Raw genomic sequence first — 20,802 nt, 5'->3', positions numbered from 1 at the left:
CACACACACACACACACACACACACACACACACGCACGCACGCACACATGCAGGGACGGGGGGGGGGGGGAAGAAACCAAGCAGATCTAGGTCAAGAGTACACCATGCCACTACTACCACCATTCACTACAAATGACCTCTACTTACTTTATGGCCATGGGAACATTATCCTGTTTCCACTTCTTGGAAGTAGCAGAAGTTATCTCAAGCAAAGGAAAGAGTAAGGGGTTTCTGGTACTGTGGCTACTGCACAGGCCTAGCTATTCTTATTTCTACTATTTCAAAACACCCAAAATTTTCTAGAGTGACTTAAAGACTAATAATTTTATAAATGTAAGTAAACTTCTCTTGAGTAATATTAAGAGTAGCCTGAATCATACAAACAAAAATCACTTGCTATGCTTATTTATTTTTTGGTTTTCTGAGGTAGGGTCTCACTCTAGACCAGGCTGACTGGAATTCACTCTGCAGTCTCAGGGTGGCTGCAAGCTCAATAGAAGAGAGGCAAGTACATTATGCTGTATGTCAACAACCACAAGCAGACACAAGCATAGCAGAAGGGCACAAGGACATGGTCATGTGGCGCTCAACAGACACAAACAGCAGGGAAGTGCAGGAACAGAGTCACGTAGAAGCTCAACAGCACAACTATGGAAAGATTCGTTTGCAAAGGCATCCAGGACAAATAGTGTCCATGCCTGTACTTGGAGCAGCAAGCGCACGCAGGGCACACAGCAGACATGCAGATCAGGTCTCTGCAGAGGTTTTGAGGGCACTGGCAAGGATCATAAGAGATCCACACACAAAGATGACACAGGATTAGGAGGACACAGGTGGTGGCAGATAAGACAGTGAAGTAACGAAGGGCCAGAGAATGCAGACCCTGTAGCTTGTGGGTAGGGTTTGCCTTTTATTCTGAGTGACAAGAGATGGACTCCAAGGACTGTGCCACGCCAAAGGGAGCACGCAAAACTGCACAAACCAATGTGGAGTGGGGGTGTGTGAACAGAGGCAGGTGTGGGCAGACAATCAAATGTCTACACGATGGAGCAAGGCACTATAACGAGAGGCGAGGCAGAGGTCAGAATGGAGATAGGACTGCTCCTGAGGAGATGGAGGCAAAGGCACAGGCTATGTGAGAACCGGGATTATCTCAAATGCATTAGGTGTGGGGTGCTATTGGATTCCCAAGAGTAGGCAATAAGGAGGCATCAGCAACAGGGCTACTGAGATTGACAGAATACTGCTAGTCACCACCAGCTTAGTTAAATCTTAGTAGAGAGGGATACAAAGGCAGCAAGTGTAATGTGTCTGGAAGCCCACAGAGGGCAGCTTCACAAAGATAGAGAGGCAGGCCTTGGAGAGGAGACTTAGGTAGTAGGCACAAGGCAGGCAGAGCCCCCAGACTCAGATGACAACACGTAGGTTAAGGCAGTGTGGAAGTTCTTTCCTGCTGGTAGAATTTCCCAGAATGTGTTTAGCCTGGAACAAACAGGGCAGACTGAAGTGACTGCAGGATGGTGGCAGAGGAGCAGGCAGGGAGCTCCAGCACAAGCGAGGATTTAGGAGCCCAAGTAAGAAGAAAGCTGTGTGCTTGTCCTGCTGCCGAGGGTCTTCTGTGGCAACAACATGGAGCGGATGGAGCTGGAGCCAGGTGGGCCATGCATCTAGCAAGCAAGAAGGAAGTTTGACAGAGCAGGGAGGAAGGCATATGCCAGAGAGGGTTATCACCCAGCAGGCTTTGAGGCTGAAGAAGCCAGTGAGGCTGCAAGAGGCGTGACACAGGACAATGGAACGGTGATAGGCCCATGGAGTGGGAGTCCTAGTATACTCAGAGGATTGTTGGAAGTGAGGATTCAAGGAATAAGTAAAACAAGCAAATAAATAAAAATCGCAAAAATGGAGCTGGGCGTGGTGGCTCACACCTTTAATCCCAGGACTCAGGAGGCAGAGATAGGAGGATCACTGTGAGCTTGAGGCCTCCCTGAGACTACAGAGTGAATTTCAGGTCAGCCTAGGCTAGAGTGAGGCCCTACCTTGGGGGAAGGAAAAAAAAAAAAACCAACAACACAGGGGGTGGGAGGGATCAGACAGGGTTTTCTTAGAAGTAAAACTACAGCTGGGCTGAGTCAGTGCCAGCACCATGGCAATGAGGGGTTGTAGGAAGTGGAGAACAAGGCCACTTGTGGCTTGCTGACAAGAAACACAGAGATGATCCTCCCAAATGAGTGTGGGGGACCCAGAGAGCCAGCAGCAAGCCAGAGTCTCAGAACTCAGAGTCAAAGAAACACAGGATCTTTCAACCCCAAAGAGTAGATTTTTTTTTTTTTTTTTTTGTTTTTCGAGGTAGGGTCTCATTCTAGCTCAGGCTGACCTGGAATTCACTATGTAGTCTCTCAGGGTGGCCTCGAACTCAGCAATCCTCCTACCTCTGCCTCCCGAGTGCTGGGATTAAAGGTGTGAGCCACCATGCCCGGCTCCAAGGAGTAGATCTTTGATTTCTGGGGATTTTTTTGAGGTAGGGTCCCATTCTAGCTCAGGCTGACCTGCAATTCACTCTGCATCCTCAGGGTGGCCTCGAACTCATGGCAATCCCCCTACCTCTGCTACCCAAGTGCTGGGATTAAAGGTGTGCTCCACCACCACGCCTGGCTTTTAGATCTTTGGTTTTTTGTTTTGATAGATCTTTGAATTTTAACAGAACGGCCAGTACTGTTATTTCTGCTAAATGTGGCGGGGGGGAAGCTGTAATGGATCACACGCACACTAAAGTATTTTGCTCCCTTCCACAATATATCAGGCTTCTGGAATGAGTCAATGGGGTCTAAATGACAAGAAAATGAACACAAGGTTCAAGATCTGGCTTCCAGCAAGCTTTTGATTACTCAATGGTTATGTGAACCTGGCCAAACCACCTAAGTTCTGAGAACGGTAAATGCCTCATCTTAGAGCAGAAACAGGACTCAATGTGATGGTAAATATGGTGCTGCAGCCCCATCCCTGAGCATATACAAGAGGCTGCTCTTATCTCCAGAGCAGGGCCCCAGAAGTGATGAACAACAGGTCTAAGGTGCAGGTATAGACTCTCTTGCCTTGCACTTTGCTGATCTCCACAGTTTATAAATCTCTCTGGCAAACATAAATGAAGCAGCCTAATACAAACAAAACTTATTTTGTTAAATGTTTTCTTAGTAGTTCAGAGTAATTTTCAGTCATTCCATCAAAATATACAGAAGTAATCCAATGGAAAGAATATTGTGTGCAATGAAACAACTAGAATATTCAACTACAAATCTTTTTTTAAAAATTTTTCAATTCAATTTTCATTTATTCATTTGAGAGAGACAGACATAGAGAGAAAGAGGCAGAGAGAGAAAATGGGCATGCCAGGGCCTCCAGCCACTGCAAACGAACTCCAGACGCGTGTGCCCCTTTGTGCATCTGGTTAATGTGGGGGTCCTGGGGAATTGAGCCTTGAACTGGGGTCCTTAGGCTTCACAGGCAAGTGCCTAACCACTAAGCCATCTCTCCAGCCCTACAAATCTTTTTTGAATCTATTTATTTATTTGCACATATAGAGAGAGACATGCCAGGGCCTCACTGCTGTAAATGAGCTCCAGATGTATGTATCACTTGGTGCATGTGGCTCTATGTGGGTGCTGGGGAATTGAACCCAGGCCAAAAGGCTTTGTAAGCAAGCACCTTAAATGCTGAGCCATCTGTCCAGCCCTACAAATCCTTTTTTTTATCAGCAATAATACTAAAAATAACAACAACAAAAACACAGTAGTACTTGGGTCCATTACTACACAGGGCTCAGCAGGAATAATCAGACCAAACATTTCTTTCTTTTTCTTTTTCAATTTTTCAAGGTAGGGTCTCACTGTAGCCCAGGCTGACCTGGAATTCACTATGTAGTCTCAAGGTGGCCTTGAACTCATGGCAGTCCTCCTATCTCTGCCTCCGAAGTGCTGAGATTAAAGGTGTTTACCACCACACCCAGCTTTTTAAACCAAACATTTCTATTGAAAGATAAAAATGACCACTACAGTTATTTTCATGACCAGAATACAAGACAGAACAATTATCATATAGCCTCTAGTACCATTATGTGTAACTCAAACACTGAATAAGTACTACCATGTAAACATAATGGTAACCACCATGGACTTCTGGTCACACTTAAGGTTTTGTTACGCAATTAGGACCTGCTTATTCTTAAAGTACAAAACACAAAACAATAATCAACCACATTTAAGTCTCCAAAATACTTGAAATCAGCTTTAGCTGCTGAAAAGAGCAATTTCCCAACCAACACTGCTCCAGTAATAACATTTAGACCCATGGGCCATACGTCACTCAGAGCATATTCACAGATCCCGGAGGACAGCCTTTGACACAGGTCTTACAGAAAGAATAGTAGTATGACATGAGCTCACACAGGTATAAAAAAAGAAAACATAATGACTAGCCTTAAAAATCCTTTTGGCCCTCAGAATATGCCCAGGGAAACAAGTTATTCTAGAAGGCATTCTGTGAAACTGTCTCATTCTATAGAATCTGTTGGAATTTCAAAAGCAAACTCTCCAAACAAGTTGGAGAACACCCATTCCAGTACCTGACATACACAGCAAGGTTTGTTGGTGATAGAAGGCAGGGTATCGCAAGAAAGCAGGCACACAGTTAGATTGCAGCCCACCCCACTGGCCTACAGATGGCACGGTTTGTTATGGGAGCAGATGCTGAATGCCACAACAGCAGCAAGGCCTTGGCTGCAGAATGTCAGCACCTTACCCACATGGGAGAGAGACAGCCAGGACAAGAAATAACCTTGGGATGTGCTCCTAGTACTGACTGGCTTGAGAGGCTCCAATCCTAAAGGACATCTTGAGGAATGCTGAAAACTCACCTCTGGGCTAAGTGTACTGCACAGGAACCAGGCAGATCAGATGCCACTTTATAGTCAATGTGGAGGACAATACATCATCCTTATTAGTCTGGCTCTGCCTAGGTGGCAAGTAGTGGGTGGCACAACTAAGGACCAACAAGACTCTAAAAAACCCCAGTTCTACTGCTAACTATCCCCAGACTGAGCACTCCTCTCTGCCTGGCTTGGAATCACCCAGAGACAGTCATGGTTTACCAAAGCCCTCTGTAGAATAGAGAGACTGTGATATAATGAGGGAAGGTCAGGCTGATGGGCAGCTCCAAGGTACAGAGAAGAGGAGACCACAACCACTAGAATGATGTTGCTGAAAAGTGCTGTAGATGTGGCAAGTGTATGGAGTGGATGGCTGTGGGGGGGCTGAATTGGAACCTGAGTGCCACCCAATGAGCACAAAATTTTCCCTCCAAGTTTCTGATCAAAGTAGCAGCTCAGAGAAGGGAGTGTGGCCTCTTCATTTAGCACAGTAGAAAGAAAGAAAGGAAGGGAGGGAGGGAGGGAGGGAGGGAGGGAGGGAGGGAGGGAGGGAGGGAGGGAGGGAGGAAGGGAGGAAGGGAGGGAGGGAGGGAGGAAGGAAGGAAGGAAGGAAGGAAAAATCCTAAGAAATGAGGGTGGGGGTTGGGGCCAAATAGTGACTCTACTTTTACTACCTGTGTAATACTGACCAAATGAGGTCACCTCTTTGCTTCAGTCTCCTATCTGTGCACCAGTCTATTACAAGGGCTACATGAGTTAATCCATGGATAACAGACAGAACATCAAACAAAGCCTGGAACACAATAGTGTTAATAAAACTTACCCAGCTGGGCACGGCAGCTCATCCATTGTATCCCAACACTTGGGAGGGAGGCTGAGGCAGCCTGGACTACATAGTGAGACTTTGTCTCAAAAAACCCTCTAAAAACGTCAGCCAGCTTTCTTATTAATGTACTTGATGGAAACTAGGGGATCTAAAGGAGGATTTGGCAGGGCATATAAAATGCAGGACTTTTATTATGAACTGCACCTGAAGAAAAGAGGTTGTAACCTGAAGAATGAGGCCAGTGAAATAAAGATTAGTAGAACACAGGGACAAACACTGAAGGGCCCCAATCTCCTGTGTCACCAGGAGACAAAGGCCAGAAATGACGCACAGGAGCCCACTCGCTGGTTCATCTGACTTTTGTACCTGGGGGGACCAAGGGGAGCATGTGGCAAATACATAGCATAGCTAGGGAAGTAATCAGTTCTGGGCTTGACCCACAGCTGCTATTTCCGAGTCAGTTTAGTATCCATGAGTGACCAGAGACACTCAAACCTTACCTACTTCCCTACACACACCTCTGCAGATTGTTCTCAAAGGCCCAGGGGCCACTTCTCTTTACTAGCCATCTATAGTAGGATGTCGGGGCCCCTTCACCACCATATTACCAACTGTGTGGGCTTGGTAAGTCAGCAGAGCCTGTATCTGTACTCACAATGAACTGAACAAGGCCATGTATAGAGGGCAGCTTGTACCTAGAATTCCTTCTGGAAGTCTGGGATTCCTCTCCTAAGTCATGGGTTAGGTTCACAAATGACTAGCAAGTCCTGGAGAATACATGGTAGCCCTGACTTGCTCCACTGGGTCAGGAAGTGAGGGCTGACTTCCTAGGTTGCAGTATACCAGTAACTCACACTTCGCAAGAATCACTCAGCTGGCATGTATCACAAGCACATTTATGGAGAGAGAGCTTATGGGATGTTTGTGGGCAACACAGGAAACAGCAGCTTATTGCCAACTAGGCAACTTTAAGAAAGGCTGTAACAAATAGGAAATGAGTCTCATTTATGTCAGGTGTTAAAACTCATCAGGAAGGTATTGTTTTAGAAGCACAACCAATATGTTCACAGATATAGTTAAGAATAGATGTTAAGTGTGAATACAGATGTACATGTGAACGTATGTGCTTGTATGAACAGTAGAGTATACATGTCAAGATACCCAGTGGGAGCCCTGGAGGGACACTTTTTCCTGCCTCTCTCTTTCCTCTATTTCCCACATAAAAGTATTTTTTAAATGTGTGTATATGGGTATGTACACTATGATATGCACAGGAAGGTCAGAGGATAACTTCAAGGTATCTTTTTGATTCAGGGTCTCTTGCTGCTTCAAACAAACTGCTAGACTGCTTCTGAATGTCAGATTAGCTGACTTACAAGCTTTAGATTCTCTTGGCTTCATCTACCACTGCCACAGGCACATTAGGTTCATAAATGCATGAGCCACTTTGCATGGCTGTATGTGGGTTCTGAGGACTTGAACTTGGCTAGTAGGTGTTGCAAGCCAGCACTTTTAACCACTGAGCCATCTCCTCAGTTCAATCTTCCACATTTTTAGATGGGGGGGGGAAGCACATATACTTTGAAAACATACCAGGAAAATGCACACTGAGCTAGCACATAGTTAAGATAATACTTAAGCAGTATCTTAACTACACTGACTAATGACCAAGCACCATTTGTGTTAATTGTGAAAGACCAAAATTAATAAAAATTGACATTTTTGAACTTCTTAAAACAATCTATATAAAGTATATTCCATTAAATTCTGCTGAAAAGCAAATATGAATTTTAGTGGCAACTTCAAGGTTTTTGTTCTAAATATAGCTAATGTAACACTAAAACTAGAAACTAACCTGGGATCCTGTATAGCCTGGCAAGTAATGTGTGGCACATGACATGTGCCCAGAGATCACTTACTGATGGTGAAATCACATCAATGCTTTATTTTTAGAAGCTGTTCAGAACAGAACAATCAACTAAAAACGGAGATTCTCCCCCAGTACTGCCTTGGCTGCTTGTTCTTCAAGCCCTACCTGACACAGAGACTGCGTGTGTCCGCATGCCTTGCTTTTCACTGTTGGCCAACCTGTAACAGAAGGGGACAAAGAGTAAGTTCTGCCCTCCCAGGACCAAACCACAAGCCTTGCCATTACATTTTACATATGTTTTATTTATTTATTTGAGAGAGGAAGAGAGAGAGAATCAATGGGTGCACCGGGGCCTCAAGCCACTGCAAATGAACTCCACATGCATGTGTCACCTCGTGCATCTGGCTTATGTAGGTACTGGGGAATAGAACCCGGGTCCTTAGGCTCTGCAGGCAACTGCCTTAACTGCTAAGCCATCTATCCAGCCCATCACTACCTTTTAGATAGGTGATTATTATTTTTTTCAAGTTGGCATCTACTTCTCCCCCACATTAAAAAAATTTTTTTGTATACTTTTTTATTTATATATTTGAGAGCAACAGACAGAGAAAGAAGCAGAGAGAGAGAGAGAGAGAGAGAATATGAATGGGCATGCCAGGGCCTCCAGCCACTGCAAACGAACTCCAGATGCATGTGCCCCCTTGTGCATCTGGCTAACGTGGGTCCTGGAGAATCGAGCCTCGAACTGGCGTCCTTAGGCTTCACAGGCAAGCACTTAACCGCTAAGCCATCTCTCCAGCCCTCCCCCCTATATTTTGAGACAATGTCTCATGCAGATCAGCCTGGCCAGAAACTTGCTACACAGTTGAGGCTGTCCTTGACCTTCTGCTCTCCTTACCCTAACCTCCCCAGTGCTGGAATTAGAAGTACACACAAGTACATTCCACCACACCCTGTTGGCACCTGTGTCTTCAGACACAGTATGGGCAAGCTACACTTTAATGCTTCCAAGATCAAAAATTAAAATCAAAACTGGGGTGAAGGTGTGTAAGGGGCTTGCCTGCGAAGCCCAAGGATCCATTTTTGACTCTCCATGTCCCCCATAAAGCAAGACGCACAAGGTGACGTAAGCACACAAGGTATACATACAAGGTGGCACATGCATCTGGAGTTCGACAGCAGTGGCTGGAGGCCCTGGTGCACAAATTCTCTCTATCGCACATACAGAAACACACACACACACACGGTCAGTGCATGCAACATGTGGCATATGGGTCCTACATTCTAGGCTGTATGGGACAGTCCATGATTGAGGAAGAGCCCCACCACTGGACTACCTTGTGCTCTGTGAAACAAAACACAAAACGCTGTAGCATGAGGGGTCCTAAAATCTGAAGCAAGCAAAATTTCAAGAAATACATTAATATATTATTACTGGGCTGGAGAGATGGCTTAGCAATTAAGGCTCTTGCCTGTGAAGCCTAAGGATCCAGGTTCAATTCCCCAGTACCCACGTAAACCAGATGCACAAGGTGGCACATGCATGTAAAGTTTGCTTACAGTGGCTGGTATATCCATTCTGTCTTTCTCTCCTCTCTCAAGTAAGTAAGTAAATAAAATATTTAAATACATTATTATTATTACAGACTGAAAACAGTTAAGTTGAATATGTCTGGCTAAGTTTTTTTTTTTTTTTTTTTTTTGCTGTTGCTGTTTATTTGAGGTAGAGTCTTGCTCTAGTGCAGGCTGACCTGGATTTCATTATGTAGTCACAGGGTGGCCTTGAACTCATGGCAATCCTACCTCTGCCTCCTGAGTGCTGGGATTAAAGGTGTGTATTACCATGACCAGCCTTAATGGCTAAAAATTTAATGACATTTAAAAATTTAGTTTAACATCTCTGATTTTCAAGGTAGGGTCTTGCTCTAGCCCAGGCTAAACTGGAATTCACTATGTAGTCTCAGGGTGACCTTGAACTCTCATTGATCCTCTTACCTCTGGACCCTAAGTGCTAGGATTAAGGGCATGCACCACCACACCTGATATAAAAATGTATAACCTGGGCAACCCAGGCCCTGAATTGCATTGCCCCCCACAGTGAGCTGTTGGTCAGGGTGGCCCATGAGATTCCCAAAACAATGCAGCCATTGCCAACAAACTTGATTACCTGCCAGAGCTAAAGGGTTAAGACTTTATTGCTGAAAACACCACAGGCTATGGTCACAGGACATCAGAATACCATGTTGGAGCCAATAGGTAAGCTAGCTCCCTCCTGGCGAGCCATCATAGTGTTGGAGAGCCCTATGGGAGCCACTGAAGGACAACAGTCATCAACACCATCAGTAAGCAGGGGACCCTGCCGACTATGAAATCAACCAGCTGCTCAAGAAGTACACGTTACGTAACAGAGGCAGGCATGCAGCCTCTATGGGTAACCAACTGTTCCCTGATTGGATATGAGGCCTGCTCAGGGGAAGAGAATTCATATATGATATTGAAAACCAAGTCAAAATCCCATTGTTAGGAAACAGACTTCAGAAAGCTCTGCTCTCTGGAAAAGAGTGGGCTTGCACACCAAAAACAAACAAACCACCACCACCAACAGAATTCTCAAATAACTTTGCAAACTCCCTTTAACCCAAGCTGCTCTAATTCTTGGCTGGAGACTGCTTTATTTTAAAGATGGCAGAGAAAATGGAGGAGAACCAAGATGCAACGTTAAGATAAGAAGATAGCTGACTGCCCACCATGAGATGTACCATCTCTACTACATCTGTTGGGGCCCAGAAGAAATTGAAAGGAAATGGTGACACGAACACTGCTGTTACTTCTGGACTGACAACCAGGTCCAGGGTGATGGTGACAAACAGTGATTAATCAAAACCCATCAAATCAGAAATCCAGAGGCTACAGGGAATTCAACACTAAATCAGACTGCCAACAGTCCAGCTATAGCTCAGGGAACACTGCAAGAGAGAAGGAGTAGAGAGACTGTAAGAGCCACAGAGTGGGTAGGAATATCCTGAGACATGGTCTCCATGCTAACCCACAGGGACTGACTGAGGCTTTCATGTCCCCAAGGTGAAAACCATAACCCCACTAAGGAGGGTTCCCAGAGTAATGGGAGCAGGGGCTAAGGAATAAAAGAGTATAAACTAAAGCCGGCTGTAGTGGCACACGCCTTTAATACCAGTACTCGGGAGGCAGAGGTAGGAGGATTGCTGTGAGCTCAAGGCCACCCTGAAACTACACAGTGAATTCCAGGTCAGCCTGGGCTACAGTGAGACCCTACCTTGAAAAACCAAAAAAAGTATAAACTGCTATATACAAAAATGTTAGGGTGCTGGGAATGATGGTGCATGCCTTTAACCCCAGCACTTGGGAGGCAGAGGTAGGAAGATCACTGTGAGTTCGAGGCTACCCTGAGACTACATAGTGAATTTCAGGTCAGCCTGAGTTAGAATGAGACCCTACTTTGAAAAACAAAAAAATAATTTTTTTTTTTTTAAATTAGGGCCAGAGAGATGGCTCAGTGGTTAAGTGCTTGCCTGTGAAGCCTAAGGACTCAGGTTCAATTCCCCAGGACCCACATAAGCCACATGCACAAGATGGTACATGTGTCTGGAGTTCATTTGCAGCGGCTAGAGGTCCTGGTGCATCCATTTTCTCTCTGTCTGCCTCTTTTTCTCTCTCTGTTATAAACAAGACAATATGTTTTAAAAAATAAAAGTGAAAAATAAAAAAAACCCACATACTCCTAGCCTGACACAGGACACAGTGTTGATTACAAAACTAATGTCTCTTATGGTGGGAGAAAATTGCTTCTCCAGACACTCCTTATTCACAGTTACGGCACACCAAAGGTGTAGGTCCTGCCTACTGTCAGGCCTACAATGTTGTAAGAACTGCCTGTCCAGTGGGTGACATTTGAGGATGTGTGGTAAGTACTCAGCAAATGTCATTGGAAATGGAACTGCATTCCTTCTTGGTTCAGGGGCCCAGGTTTCCAGAGAAAATGACACAGATGACCTGGAAGACGGGTGTGAATTAGACAAGGAAAAGTGGTACTATGCAGGAAAGAACACTGAAAAACAATTTTAGGAAAAATACTCACATTCGGTCTGACAATTAAAAGAGCACGAGTTAGAAGAAATTAATGTGAGAAGCAGGAAAAGAGGCTGTAGCACTGGTGGGTCATGCAGTCTCTGCAAAGAGCCTGGAATTACCCCAAGAGCAATAGAACAGGACAGGCCTTTGACTGAACTGGACAGGAGGGTTTAGTAGAAGGTGGAAAGACATAAGTTGACTTGGCAGGACTTAGCCCTAATCTGCTTCCATGTGGCTGACCTTGGCTGGAGTCTAGGAACTGGGTTTGGAAGTTTCCATCATGTCTGAGCTGAGAAGGGGTGCTCGCCGTGCTCCTAGTATTCTGCATGGTTATGCAGGCCTTCTGCTTCCTTCTCAGAGTCTGGCCTTCTGGTCTGGGCCAGGCAGAGTGCATACACATAAACAGGCTCCAAACACCTTGGTACCAAGTCTTGAGGGGCAAGTCTTACATGCCTTATCTGCACTTACTGTGGGGGGAGATTGGGGTTGGAAGCTTGCTTTTTAGGCTCCTTGGACTCTAATCTACACCCTGCCCTTTGCAGTAAGAAACCACATTTCTCTGACTCCTATACAAGCGCTGGGCCTGGGTGGGATCAAGGATCCTGTAGTGGTTTGATTCAGGTGTCCCCCATAAACTTAGGTGTTATGAATGCTAGCTCCCCAGCTGATGGATATTTGGGAATTAACGCCTCCTGGAGGGAGTGTATTGTTGGGGGCGGGCTTATGGGCTTTATAGCCAGTTTCCCCATGCCAATGTTTGGCACACCCTCCTGTTGCTATGGTCCACCTTATGTTGGCCAGGGGGTGATGTCCACCCTCTGCTCATGCCATTGTTTTTCCCTGCCATCATGGAGCTTCCCCTCGAGCCTGTAAGCCATAATAAATCTCTTTTTTTTTTTGCTCTTGGTTGGGTGATTTCTACCAGCAATGCGAACTGGTCCTACTGGGATAGCACTGGTGGTGTTAACAACCATCAAGCACGGGAGAGGGCATGAAAAGTGGGAAAGCATCAGTAATGGAAGCCGAGGAGCTGGCTACGGTGAAGAGGGCCAGGGACAGAACACAGAAAAGCCCAGGTCTGCCACTCCAGGCCCATCTTTCAATCCTACTGTGAGTACCTCTACCACCTTCTACTGCTGATTCATTTGTTTATTTATTTGGCTGGATTTTTTTTTTTTTTTTTGAGGTAGGGTCTCACTTTAGCCCAGGCTGATACTATGTATTCTCTATTTCTTTATTTCTCTATTTCTTTAATTATACAAAACAACACCCCACTATGAAATTTATAACATGAGTAACTACAAATGAATTCTTTTTAGTTTCACTATCTGTAAAATAGCATAGTGACTATTTTCATGTTCAGTAAGGGTTTGTGAGAACATTAAATCAAAATATGTTCACTTTGTAACTATTATAACTATTCTTATGTTCCCTTTGTGAGATTGAAATCAAGTGAAAACTACTTTAAAACTGCTTAAATCTACATCCCAAATATAGTTTAAACTGATGATTGATTTCTAGAAATACTTTTTCCTAGGTCCCTGAATAAATGTAGAAATTTTTTAGGAGAAAAGCATAATGGACTTCTTAAAGTTTTTAACAAAACCGAGTTACAAAATGCATGGAGAATACTTACTTTGGTATTGATGGCAATGCTCGTTCACCTTCTGTGGGGAAAAGAAAAGAGACATGAAGTTCCTTGTAACTCTCTAGTAAGTGGTTGTGAAAGAAATCCCAGGGGAAGGGGGGAGAGCTTATCCTGGTGTTTCAGCGATGAATTTGAAAGTACACCATTCCATGTCGCTACCCAGGGATCTCATGATTTAACACAACAGAGTGCAGGTTCATACTGGTGGAAAGATACACTGAGCCATCCTAAAGAACTACAACAATAAGCTGATAATTTCCAGTCCAAGTGATTAAAAGGCGAAGGATTTCTTAAAGCCAAAGCCAGCATTCCACTGTGATAGGATCTCATTCACTAGCACCATCAGCAGCAGCTGCAGAGCAGCGCATACACAAGAGAAATCGAGGGCCTGCAGGAACAGCCTGCATCAATGGCCAGCTGGGATCCTCCAGTTTGCCCTCCTGGGTGCTATGCACTCCTTCAAGATGCTCTGCTCACTGATCCTCTGAAGCTCAGACCAATCTGTATCCCTTAAAGGATCTCCCTGGAATGCTCCCCCACTCTGTGCTCAGCCTTCATGTGCTTTTGAGGCCCTCAGAGGACCCTCAGACTGCTCACCCTGCCCTGAGAAAGCATTCAGAGCACTGGGTGGTGAAGAGACACCAGCCAGCATAGGCCTCCAGAATACGTATAACCCACCCACGGCAGGATACCCAGTACACTACTGGCTTGCTGGACAACTCTCAAGCAAAATAACCAAATCATACTAGGAAGTGTGTGTGTGTGTGGACAGGCACTGTTTTTGTATTAGGAATATATATATATATGGTTTTCCGAGGTAGGGTCTCGCTCTAGCCCAGGTTGACCTGGAATTCACTATGGAGTCTCAGGGTGGCCTCAAACTTACGGCAATCCTCCTACCTTTGCCTCCTGAGTGCTGGGATTAAAGGTGTGCGCCACCATGCCCAACTAAACTATTTTTTTTTAAAAGGAGGTTATGGGGATGAAGTTGTGTGATAGAGCAACAGAGTCACATAGTACATAAATATGATGATTTAGAATAACTACCAAGCTGAACATTTCATTGTATAAAAACAGTATAAAATTGGTCCCAACCAATGCCTAACTTTCAAGATGACATTTCACTCACTATGGGAAATGTTAAAGCTTTATACATGAAATGACTCAATGTTTAAAGTTGGAATGCTAACTGCTACTGTGTATTAAACATGTACAACGAACAGACTCAAAAAGGACACTTGGAAAGTGAGGATGAATTTTAGAGAATGACTCACTAAGAACGGGAGGGGTCATCTGCTCCTTCACTATCTGTACTACAGTACTCAACCTGTGAAGGAACTCAAAGAGTTCAAAGAGCACTACAAGGTACTTACTTCTATTTAAGTCATGTACTTATGGCTGCAAGCTTTCCTTGAGGTCAGTGAAAGACACTTTTGGGGGGGGGGGCTTTATTTTTTGTTTAACAAGATGATGTCAAATTCTGTTTTACTGCAAAGGACATCTTTCATTCTTCTTTTTTAATTTTATTAAAAACGTACTTTGTATGGTTACATTATGTGTTGGTACCATCTTTTCCCTTTGCCCTGCCTCCATTCCGCAGGGAGACCTGCTCAGTGTGGTTGCTGGTACTCCCCACGGGATTGTAGGTTATGTGTTGTGGGAACATCAATCAGTTATTGGGGGGGAGGCAATGCCTCTGGGTATGATGCCCCAACCTGTGGCTCTTACAATCATTCCACCCCATCTTTTGCAAAATTCCCTGAGCCATGGTGGGTGTGTCTTAAGTCTAATTCAGTGATGAGCTCTCAGGAGCCTCTGGATCTCTGCTTTGTGTGTGTTATCGTGTCCTCAGCGTCTGTTTCCTTCACCCTGGCGCTGAAGGCAACAGCATTAGAAAATTTTTCTTCCTCCCTTCCATACCTTTTCCCCTTTTCATTTACTTCCCAGCTTCTTTGCTTTGAGACTAGGGCTTGCCATGTAGCCCAGGCTGGCCTCACACTTATGGCAATCCTCCTGACATATCCTCCCAAGTTCAGGTACATAGTCACAGTCAACAGGCTGAGCTGAAGGAGTGCTGTATGGACGAACTTATCTGTGTTGAAAGTACCTATCCAGGATGTCATTTCTTTCTCCTTTCTTTCTTTATTCTTTTAAAATATATTTTATTTATTTGAGAGAAAGAGGGAAAGGGAGAGGGAGAGGGAGAGGGAGAATGGGCATGCCAGGGCCTCCAGCCACTGCAAACAAACTCCAGATGCATGCACCTCCTTGTGCATCTGGCTTATGTGGGTCCTGGAGAGTCAAACCAGGATCCTTTGGCTTTGCAGGCAAACACCCTAACCACTAAGCCATCTCTCTAGCCCCTCTTTCTTTATTAAATTTTTTTTTTGATTTTTATTTATTTGAGAGAGAGAGATACCAAAATAGGTAGGTAGAAAGAGGGAGAGAAAATGGGCATGCCAGGGCCTCCAGCCACTGCAACTGAACTTCAGACACATGTGCCCCCTTGTGCCTCTGGCTTACGTGAGTCCTAGAGAGTTGAATCTGGGTCTTTTGGCTTTGTAGGCAAATGCCTTAACTGCTAAGCCATCTCTCCAGCCCTCTCATCTTATTTTTTATTTGGCTTTTTGAGATTTCTTATAATGAAAAATTCATTCAATGAAAATGCCCATTTTAGGAAAAAACACAAGTAGATGTCACTAATGTGACTTTTTTTTTTTCGAGGTAGGGTCTTACTCTAGCCCAGGATGACCTGGAACTCACTGTGTAGTCTCAGGGTGGCGGCGATCCATCTACCTCTGCCTCCCAAGTGCAGGGATTAAAGGCATGTGCCACCATGCCCAGCTTTACCAGTGTGACTCCTGTAGGAATCACTTCTGCTACATATGTCCACCCAGGTGCAAACGGAGGACATGTGTTGGTCTGATGCACTTGTGGCCATGGCTTCAGCTCTTTTTCAGAGCAAGACATCAGCACTACTTTTAAGCAAAGAGCCCCATCGCTGTTAACAACACTCCTCATACTCACATACGATACATACATGCCACTCCACATACCTGTCCCATCCTCGCTGCTTACGACCACTTTCCTACTGGGCAAGGTATATCCCCTGAATTCTCTCCCTGGCTTGTAGCCTCATTTGCTTCATTTTCCATTTCTGCCCTAGTCCCTATTTCACTACATTCAGCAAGCTTGGGCACATGACACCCAAGTGCGATAGGACTCTTGAGTCATTCCAGTCACTGAGGTGAGTGCTGGAAGGGAACATAGCAACAAAGACAAAGTGCCTACCTGCTGCAGGCCAAGGTGCTGTGTGCTTGCTACTTGGAACCTATCCAACCAGCCTACAAAGTAGACACTATTTTGAGGACCCTCAAGGTCAGTGTCCAGATCGTAGCACAACTAGCAGCAGCAAAAGAGCAATGTATCTGAACATGGGACACTATGCCGCCAGGACAGTTCCCAACCTGACCTACAGACACATGCTTTTGCCCTCAGTACCAAGGAAGGCAGGTACTATTCTCTGCTTTATGGCAGCACAGTCAGGCTTCTAGAAACGGCAGTGTGTGGGCTCCTGATGGGAACTGACAACTTTGATGTCACCAAAGCCCAGGGTTTCCCTACTCCTCAGAGCTGCAAGGCCCTGCTGGGAAAGGTCTCACTCCATTTCTTCAGCCTCTCAGGAACATCCTTTGTGCTGCACTTGTAAAACCTTCCCCATGCTAAAATGACATGGCCTTACTTCTGAGATATTTATTCATTTTAATTTTGACTTCACATCATGGCTTAGAATTTACTTTGTTCTTCTTCTGTAACTACTCTAAGATTTTGTAATACACAGGAAAAAAACAAACAAAAAACAAACACACAAACAAAAAACACCCCCAAAGCAGGATAGATTTCACCACGGATTACAAAGGGGCACTTTTTAAAAACCCAGCAGCAATTCTCCAGAATTTACTCAGAAGTACTGATTAACTTAGCTTGGGAATGGCTCTATAAGGGAAGTAACGCACTATGCCCTCAGCATGGACAAGGTCGTCTATACAGTGCTCCCACCCAGCTCTGCCTGTGCCTTGTTCAGCTGTCACCAGAAAAACGAGCATCTAGACCCTATGAAGCCAACAAGGATGACCTCAGCTAACAGTTCAGCAGCGGTGTAGATAGAAGCTCACCTTTCTGGGGTCTGATAATGAAGGACTGCGTGGCTCCGTTCACCAGCCGGCAGTATCCATCAATCAGGTCAGCCATGTTCTCTGCAATAGTTAGGGATGGCGCTGTCACTGTCAGAGGCTAACAGGGCAAAAGACCAAGAAAGAGACATTATTGTTCTTCCCAGGAACCAAAGGAACAGCTGCACTGTGACGTCAGATCTCTAGACACTTGAAAACACAGGAGTGGGAGTGAAACAAGATCTGTCAGCAGACCTGAGTGAAAAAGGAAGTTTGATATTTAAGGATACTATTCCTGGACAAACTTGTGTGTGTGTGTGGGGGGGGGGGGGACACTTGAACTGAGGCTCACTATTGAAAGCCAAAAACTATCTGGTCCTCTGGAACACACTAATTTGGAGAACAATTCAGATTATGGGTTGAAGCAGTTTGTTTGAAATACAAATGTGCAACAAACCTTCCAACCACCCATCATCATTTTCTACCATTAAAGACAATTTCTGAGCCAGATGGCTCAGTAGTTAATGGTGGTGTTTGCATATGAAGTACATTGTACCTGAGAAGTCACCTAAGATCCACTACTGAGTATTATCCAGAGAAAACATGGCTGTGTTTTATATATGAATGCAAGTATGCCCCCACATGGCCACTCAGCACTGCTTTCCATATGAACAACCAAAGATTTACACGAGAATGAAGTACTGCATGGGACACCAAGACAATGTTCTGTGTGGACAATACAGACAACAGGAAAAAATACTGCATGGGACAGCAAGAGAAAGTACTGGATGGGACAAAAGAAGAAAGCACTGCATGGGGAAAAGAGAGCATTATGTGGGGACAGCAAGAGAAAGTACTGCACGGGGACGAGAGAGCAAGACAGCAAGACAAAGTACTTTGTGGGGACACCAAGAGAAAGTACTGTGTGGGACAAGAAACGACCATCTGAATATCACCACTGAGGCTTATGCAGGAAGTTTCAATATGCAATAAATTTTCAATACTATATAATATTTGTAAATCTGCAGACTCTACAGACATTCCAGAGTTTCAGATGTCATTAAACTCAGGATCAAAGGGCAAGTGACACAGCACCCATTATTATCCCAATTACTGCTGGCCAGAGAACAGTCTGGGAGTTTCATTCTCAGAATACATACATGTGTAATTCCAAGAAGTTGACTTCCTTGATACTTCAGAATAACCTAATCATGTTCTAAAAATGCTCTTGACTTTTTTTGTATAGAACATAAGGCTTTCCATTTTAACTTTTTTTTTTTTTTTTTGGAGGAAAGCCCAACAGACTGGTCTTTTTGTCCGTGTGTTTGGGGGGAGAATTGGTGTGCCAGGGCCTCCAGCAATTATAATTGAACGCTAGGTGCATGCACCACCTGTGTGTCTGGCTTACATGGGACATGCAGAGTTGAACATGAGTCCTTAGGTTTCGTAGGCAAGCACCCTAAGTACTAAGCTATCGCTCCAGACCACTTTAAGTATTTTGAATGTACAGTCCCTTCATGTTAAATACATTCACACTGTGATGCAATCAAATCCCAGAACCTTTTCATCTCACGAAACCAAACTTTTGCACCCATAAAACAAGTGCACAGCTCTATTCCCTCCACTGTCTCAACCACTACTCTTCCTGTCTCTAAAAGTCTGACTACACTTGTATCTTATAAAAGCAGAACCAAACAGTATTCGTCTTTTTTGTACCTGGCTTATTGAACTTACTATGATAGCCTCTACCATGTATGGTATGTCAGAACCCTTTCCTTTTAAAAGCTGGATTGTATACCATGGGATATACAGAGCATATTTTTTAAAAAATGAATTAAGAGTTTAATCCTGAATCATTTTATAACTGTATCTCTTGAAGCATTGTATCACAGCAGGTCACAGCAACTTTGGGATAAAAAGCAACTGGTAAACTGTCCAAAACAAGATTCCAAATAACACATCTAACTGATTTATCTACCCATACACATCCTAAATAGTTTTTGATTCAAAAACATGAAGGAGATCCATCTGCTTATTTTCAGCATATTAAAAAGGAAACTAACTGGACCATTTCTGTTGTCTATTTTATACAAAGGCTACACAGGGTTATACTTTCTTCAGGTTACAATTAGAGTGACTACGAATTAGTGCTCTACACCACCACTACTCAATTTTTTTTTTTTTTTTTTTTGAGGTAGGGTCTCACTCTAGCTCAGGGTGACCTGGAACTCACTCTGTATTCTCAGGTGCCCTCGAACTCACCGTGATCCTCCTACCTCTGCCTCCCGAGTGCTGGGATTAAAGGCGTGCGCCACCACGCCAAGCCTCAATTCTTAAAAATTAGAAATTGCTGTAGCAGTCTTCACTAGAACATAACACTATGAGAGAGTCAAAAAAAAAAACAGCTATTGCAAAAAAAAAAATTAAAAAGCTACTTCAGAGATGGCTTGGAGGTTAAGTGCTTGCCTGTGAAGCCTAAGGACCCCGGTTCGAGGCTCAATTTCCCAGGACCCATGTTAGCCAGATGCACAAGGGGGTGCATGCATCAGGAGTTTGTTTGCAGTGGCTGGAAGCCCTAGCGCACCCATTCACTCTCTGTGCCTCTTTCTCTCTCTGTCTGTCGCTCTCAAATAAATAAAAATAAACAAAAATATTTTAAAAGCTACTTTCAAAGCAAGTAAAGTCATACATAAAAAATTAACAAGCAAGGCTAGGGTTTGACAATTCCATCTTGGGCACTCTTCATTTCTGCAGTCACTCCCCAAATCCACTGTATTGTTACTCCTTGACCAAAAAGGACCAGAACAAAAAGTTTACTTCAATTGATTGTTCCCATAGGAAGCTCAGCTTGGTTAGTGTGTCAGGTACTTTCTGAGGTACCAGCCCTGCCCCTCGAGGCCCCTCAGCAACTCTACAGGCCAATCACAATCAGTTCAGACAATACAGTTGTATATAGAGAGAAAGGCTGCTATTAATGTTTAAAACAGCAAATGTTACTCATTGAGTTAAGTTGCAAAAGCTGTAGCAAAAACATTCAAATTAATAACTCCCACACATGATACGTAATACCAGAAATCTGAAAATTCAAATGTTCCAAGACCACTTCTTTCAAAGTATGTATGCTTTTGTGGAAGGACTGCAAATAGGCCTAAACCACTCCCACTCTACCAACCACTTCTTTATCAAGTTCTGTAGACAGTTGAAACAGTTGAAAGTAATTTTTTTTCTTTTCTTTTCTTTTTTTTTTTTTTTTTTTTT

The 20,802-nt window shown here is 44.2% G+C and overlaps 1 protein-coding gene across 11 annotated transcripts in view; it reads right to left on the bottom strand.

Annotated features, from left to right (window-relative positions):
• Ptk2 (protein tyrosine kinase 2) overlaps nucleotides 1-20,802 on the bottom strand; it is a 296,868-nt gene that overhangs the window by 90,564 nt on the left and 185,502 nt on the right. For all 11 annotated transcript variants that reach the window (XM_045143862.1, XM_045143858.1, XM_045143860.1 and 8 more), the window contains 3 exons: nucleotides 17,548-17,665; nucleotides 13,361-13,391; nucleotides 7,783-7,835 (listed from right to left, as the gene is read on the bottom strand). In XM_045143862.1, coding sequence (XP_044999797.1) covers nucleotides 7,783-7,835; nucleotides 13,361-13,391; nucleotides 17,548-17,665 — 202 coding nt within the window. The remainder of the gene's footprint in view (nucleotides 1-7,782; nucleotides 7,836-13,360; nucleotides 13,392-17,547; nucleotides 17,666-20,802) is intronic.

The sequence above is a fragment of the Jaculus jaculus genome, chromosome 2, assembly GCF_020740685.1.
Source record: "Jaculus jaculus isolate mJacJac1 chromosome 2, mJacJac1.mat.Y.cur, whole genome shotgun sequence".
Taxonomy (NCBI): domain Eukaryota; kingdom Metazoa; phylum Chordata; class Mammalia; order Rodentia; family Dipodidae; genus Jaculus; species Jaculus jaculus.
Note: the sequence above shows the minus strand (reverse complement) of the source record. Positions and strands in the feature narration are given on the sequence as shown.